The sequence below is a fragment of the Spodoptera frugiperda genome, chromosome 27, assembly GCF_023101765.2.
Source record: "Spodoptera frugiperda isolate SF20-4 chromosome 27, AGI-APGP_CSIRO_Sfru_2.0, whole genome shotgun sequence".
Classification (NCBI taxonomy): domain Eukaryota; kingdom Metazoa; phylum Arthropoda; class Insecta; order Lepidoptera; family Noctuidae; genus Spodoptera; species Spodoptera frugiperda.
In genome coordinates, this window is record NC_064238.1 from 9126373 (window position 1) to 9132810 (window position 6438).

The following is a 6438-nucleotide window of genomic DNA, read 5'->3' on the forward strand; positions in this document are numbered from 1 at the left end:
ATCCCCTGTCTATATACCAAATTTCATCAAAATCTATTTTAATCATGAATAGCACATTATTTCCTGCACGACACTCATCCGAAAGTGATATAAGCACATACTTACTTTTTGTAAAACGTAGACATATTTTATGCATTATCAGTCCCCTCAAAAAAAATGGCAAAAAACGGAATCCTTATAGATTTTTATAATAGGTGGCAATGTCACCACATCAGTCCTTTTGTATCTCCTAGCAAGGAGTCTCCACACCTCACTGCTTGTAGTTTCAACATCAACCTCTCAACGTAAGCTTATCAAAGGGATTGAACCTTCGCTATTGGTAATATTGCTTTCACAACATCATCACTGATGAGGCAGTTTATATTATACGTTACAATCAGGTAGGAAATAAAAAAAAAACATGACTTTGTCTTACATTTTATTTATTAAAGCTCAGTAGTATAGATTACCATCTTATTTTTATACAACTAATATAGACTTATTAAAAGTCAACACACACATGCAAACATACCTAGCATTGCGTCGCAAGAGCCTTTATGGACAGAAAACAACAGAAGTATAGTTTGGGGTCATTACCCTTTTGACGCATCTATCAAACTGTCATTTCACAGAGATTCTCTAAGATTGTGAAAGACAATTGGCAGTCATGCGTCGTGAAGTATCTACTTATACTAATCTGAAACTATACATAAATGCATAGTTTGAGAAGCATTAGCAGATTTCAGAAAAATAAATGGAAAACAGAGAAATTTTTCGATTTTATACAAAAATAATTAGGAAATAGTTTCTTTACAAACACATAAAGCAATCACATTTAGTCTTTAAGTATTACTATCACACATCAACCTCATTCTACTCGTATCTAACTTAATAAACAATTATTTCTTCTAAACTATTCGTATCATAGGCGTCATCATAATAGGATAGATGACTATTTTTTTATTTTAATGTCCATCTTGTAGATTATTTTAAAATATTAGACACGTATTTTTTATTTTATTTTGGAAATTAAATACTTTTGAAGATATAACGATTTCAATTTTATTATTAAGTTATATATATGTACTTAAAATTATGACGTTTGACCACCATCTCCACATTTCTGTACCAAGAAATATCGCGTGACATGACGTATTTACTCCCACTCCTAAACTTTGATTTATTCTATCTAAGTATTATTATCTTATATGACAAAATAAAAAATACGTGTCTAATATTTTTTCATAACCTTACTGATGGACTAAATAGATTTTTAATTTTCACACCCAATCATCAACTCTATTCTATGCACTTCTTTCAACAAATATAAGGCAAAGAACACACAGATTCTCACAAAGAATCAACTTTCTTCATTCGGTGAAACATTTGCGCAACATTGGTATAACGTTTCATCACCTTTGTCAAAATATTGTAATCCAAGTACGCAATAGGTGATAACACTATCAACGTATTATTTAGTCCTATATATGTCAATCCAGGTCTTAGTTCTTGTAGCTTCCAATATAGGCATTGCAGTTTGGACAGTAGTGGTCAGCATTCTGGCAACTGCTTAGTATATACGGCAGGCATACTAAAGGCCAGAAACTGGAAAAAAACAAAGCAATTGTTTATCAGATAGAATGTTCGTGACACTTTTTGATAATAATATGTGATTAAAGAACAAAAGGTAGGTGCATTCGTCTGATTAGGTGATCGTCGCCTCAAAATATTTGGAGACTTTAATCAATTTTATAGCTGAGACTTTTAAGTGTAGGAGAGCCACGCTTCGGCACGAATCGGCCGGCTAGACTGGAGTGATACCACGGCCTTGCAGAAAACCGCCGTGAAATAATATGTGTTGTGTTTCGTTAGAACCACAGTGTGGTTGTTGGGGAACAACAACCCTTAAATTCCTAACCCTCAAAAGGCCAGCAACTCACTTGTAACGCCCCTGGTGTAGCGACGGCGATTGTTTACCATCAGGTGATCTATCTGCTCGTTTATCGAGTTATACCATAAAAAAGTATAAACTTGATTACTAATAGCCACTCTTTAGAAGAACGCTCAATAATGTCATTAGCATAGGAATTCAACACACAAAACTTGTAAAGTACAAAAAAAAACTATTCTAATAATGATACTTACACAATACAAAGTCCGAGAGCAAACAAGTGGGTTTTAGTAGAGGTGATGTGTTCTACCCTTGTGACTATGTCCACTCTGCAAGATGGACAGGTGATCGTGCTGGGCTTGGGGCCCATAGCCCGGTTGCCGACGATGACTGGGACGACATTGGGCCCCGTAGTCTGTTGGTACGCAACTCCTACGGGTTGCACAGGGGGGTATGGGTGTACCACAGTGGGTGGGGGCCCAGCTGGCGTGTCTGTGTATGGTGGGGGCATACCCTGGCCTTTGGCTGTAAAAATAAATACATTAGATGAATAAAATGTCTCTTTTTTATTTGGAAACGCTTGATCGTGTTTCCAGCCGTTTGGTCACCATCTTGACTAGTGGTAAGCTATGAAACGGCCTACGTTGGAACACGCCTACCCGTAAGCTTTATCTTGCCTGATGCCCTGATCCTTTATTCTAGAGTTTTACAAACTAATTTTAGACTCCCATCAATAGTATGGTATTCATAGTATCCTGCTCCTTATTCAGTTTTTATTATTATCAGCCCAAGTTAAGAATCGAAAGTACTAATGTACTTTTACTTTCATAACAAAAAGAAAAGTAGGTATAGAAAAATCATGACTATGTACGGTATAAAAAAACAATCAACACTAATCATGAGTCATACTTGCTCAATAGTAGTGCAGGTATTTCGAATGACGTGTGTGACACGCATTTGTTTTTCTTTTATTACATTTTAATAGCATCTTTGTCAATAAGGTCGTTACACGTCACAATATGACATTAATTGAGACGTTGTTGTGACGTCTCTGGGACTATGAATCACATGTACTATGGCTAGCCGCACACACTCAATAATATTGTCAATAAAGTACGTATTGTCAATAATATTGTGTGTGTGCGACCTGTATTGCGGTATTGTTCAATAATATTGTAGATTATCCAGAAATTCTGATTTTGTCACGTCAATATCGGGGGGAGGCAGGGGTATTGTCAATAATATTGACGTGTGCGGGCGCGCGGCAATATTTTAGTTGAGGAAAAGATTTCAAGGCAGGCGGACGTTCGTGTAATTTGTTCAAAATGGAAGACGAAAACAGTATCCAAAGCGAAAATAGTGTTGATACTGTTGATAATAGTACCCTTACGGAAAAACACTATTTGTCAGTGTTTATTAAAACATGGGAAACTTATCCAGAATTATGGAATACATCCTGCAAAGCATATCGTGATACAGTTGAAAAATAATTGATACGCTTGATAAGTTGCTTGAGATTTATAAAAAAAATTCAAACCAAATAGTACAAGAGAAGACGTAAAGAAAAAAATTAATTCCCTACGAACAAATTTTCGGAAAGAATTAAAGAAGATTCACAAATCGAAATCATCGGGAAAGGGTACCGATGAGGTTTACGTCCCGTCTGCCTGGACGTATTATGAATTGCTGTTTGATGTTGTTTGATTGCCTTTTTTTAGTTAGTAAAATTAATGCAATACTCAATGCAACGACTTTTTTCTTTCTTTCCATTATGTTCAACGTGCGCACATGAATCTAGCTGCGGATCGACTGAGTCAAATTGTACCATGAAAAATTGACAATAATATTGTGTAGTGTGCGGGGATCATTTTATTGATGAAGATATTGACAATCTTGCATTGACAATATTATTGAGTGTGTGCGGCTAGCCTATTACAATTTACAATACTAATATTACAGTTTGACCTGTAAATACAAAACTTCTTTGTTTGACGTTGGAATCGAACTTAAGATATTAATGGTAGGTTCGAGATTTCAACAAATTATGTAATTAATAATAATAAAGTTATTTTTATAATTAAATGTAATAATAAAAATATAGGTCACTTACGGTCATTGAATTCTCCGCTGTTGGTATTCATTTTTTAATAGTTTTTTTTTTCTAATTACACTTTTTTACTGGCACTCTTTCGAGGGATATAAGCAAACTGAATATTCTATAACGAAATGTCGATTTATAGATAAAAAATATCGTCGAAATATTGATAAGAAGTCTTGATAAGTTGGTAGGCAGCCTTATCTGTGCTATATAACGATTGCAATGACTCACACGTTAATAAATTATTTATTTACCCATAAACATATTATATATGTATTTACCCATAAACATTTATTAATTTTGTATATTATAACCTTAACTTTTGGCATTTCCCAAGGGATTGTTATGTTACGTTACATTACGTAGTATATAATGCCGTATCTCTTTAATATAAATGCATTGGCGGTGAGTAATACTTACTTCTAATTGTAGACTCTTCTAGACTACATGTCATAACTAGAATTATGCAACTTGTATGATTCTCGTAAGATGTTATCTTATGTTTTATACTAAAAAGTAATTTAAAAAAATCATGAGGTAGATCACCTCTGTGCTGTGCTGGATTGATCAAATGAAATCTGCAAGAGGAAACTCTGTCTCATATTGCGTCAGATAGTCCACAAATATAGGAAGATGGCTTGAGAATGGTTTTTAAGTGTGGGAGAGCCATGCTTCGGCACGAATGGGCCGGCTCGACCGGAGTGATACCACGGCCTCACAGAAAACCGACGTGAAACAACGCTTGCGTTGTGTTTCGTTGTGTGAGTGAGGTTACCGGAGGCCTAATTCCTCCCTTCCCAATCTTCCCCATCCCCATTCCCGAACCACAACCCTTAAATTCCTAACTCCCAAAAAGCCGGTAACGCACTTGTAAAGCCTCTGGTGTTTCAAGTGTCCATGGGCGGCGGCGATTGCTTACCTTCAGGTAATACGTCTGCTCGATTACATAAAAAAAAAAAGATTGTGAGGAAACCAGTATTCGTCTCCAATAACAATACTGCCACATAAACGTGACCACGACGCCAAGAGCATCACGAAAATAAAAGAAAAATTCAAATTAATATTAATTAACATTTACATTCTCTCTCCTATGATTATAAACTAAAGATTCTCAGATTTATTTAGCCACCACACACCACACACGGACAAGAAAAACCTCGTGATGAAACCTGGTAGTTTAGGTAACCTGGTAGAAGTTATAATTATAAATCCTAAATCGCCAAGCCGCATTGAGCAAGCGCAGTGATTAATGCTCAAACCTTCTCCGTGCGTGAATAGGCCTTTGGTCAGCAGTGGCCACTTTTATGCTATTGATGATAATAAACAAAAAATGCAGGTGGACATTATAGTGTAGAATTCTGTAGAATGAGTATTGAAAACTTTGCCCCTAGTCTTTCCGACCCAGTAGTTATTTAGAGGGTTCTGAAGAACACACGACTATCCTCAAACTACTACAATAAGGAACAATGCAGAAATAAAAAAACATATTTTCGACAATTCATTTTATTACAGTTCTATAAATATAATTTTATAATAATAATTTTGTACAATAGACATTTAACAACATTTATTATTTAAAAAAAAAACATATAATAATACTTTGTATTTCGTTGGAATATTATCATAAGTAAAGTTTCTAATGCTCAGTAATTTTTATATATCTTGTTTGACAAAAAGGTCAATAATTCAAACCAATTAATTAAAATATTTATTGAGGATATACAAACACGTGCTATCATTATTATTCGAGCTTATATAATATACCTATTATAATTATAATATAATATATACAAAACGACAAAATAAAATAATATTTAAAAATATAAACATAGGAGACGACTAGTAGCGGGAGCATGGTCCAAGCCCGGTAGCTTGGACCATGCTCCCATGCGCCCTAAATACCGGTGTATTTAGGGCTCCAGAGACAGAAACCTCCTCACAATACGTGCTGTTTCGAGAAGTACTGCCTTCTGCATCAGGCCCTTGATCCATCCGCCCAACCCCAGCCTCCTAAGGTGGTTGTCGAGGCTGTTGGGTATTAATCCGTTGGCCGCCACGACTATCGGCACAACGATAGCCGAATCCACATTCCACATGTCGACAACCTCGTGAGCCAAGTCAAGATATTTTATTATAAAAGGTTAAACATTATTATTAATTGCAGAAAATTAGAAGCAAAGAGCGAAGAAAAAGTGAGTTATTTTATATCCGATGGGTCTACTATGGGATCACATCTAGATGCAGAAAAAATACGAATTAATTAATTCGCTTTTTGAATCTTGCCATGATTATTGAGTCTTGAGAAGACCTCCACTTCCTCCACTTCAATATTTAAGAAAACAATTGTAATAGCCATCCAGCCTAAAATGTCCTACGACTAGAAAAAGGCCTCTTTCATCATGGAGAAGGAATAAACATAAACCTTTATTACCAAGTTTGCTGAATACCACAGCCTTTTGTAATTCATCTC

The 6438-nt window shown here is 35.4% G+C and overlaps 1 protein-coding gene across 1 annotated transcript; it reads right to left on the minus strand.

The window, feature by feature from the left end:
* Positions 1–405: 405 nt before the first annotated feature.
* On the minus strand, positions 406–4145 carry LOC118263904 (lipopolysaccharide-induced tumor necrosis factor-alpha factor homolog). Its single transcript, XM_035576134.2, has 3 exons — positions 3981–4145; positions 2125–2395; positions 406–1584 (listed from the first exon to the last, which is right to left on the minus strand). Exons 1-3 carry the CDS (start codon positions 4009–4011, stop codon positions 1482–1484), a joined length of 405 nt encoding a protein of 134 aa, XP_035432027.1. The 5' UTR covers positions 4012–4145; the 3' UTR covers positions 406–1481.
* Between the last annotated feature and the right edge of the window lie 2293 nt (positions 4146–6438).

Coding starts and splice junctions, on each gene's coding strand:
- LOC118263904 (XM_035576134.2), bottom strand. CDS start 4,011: ATGAATACCAACAGCGGAGAATTCAATGACC. Junction 2,396..3,980: donor CAGCGGAGAATTCAATGACC/GTAAGTGACCTA, acceptor TTATTTTTACAG/CCAAAGGCCAGGGTATGCCC. Junction 1,585..2,124: donor GCTCTCGGACTTTGTATTGT/GTAAGTATCATT, acceptor GTTTTTTTCCAG/TTTCTGGCCTTTAGTATGCC.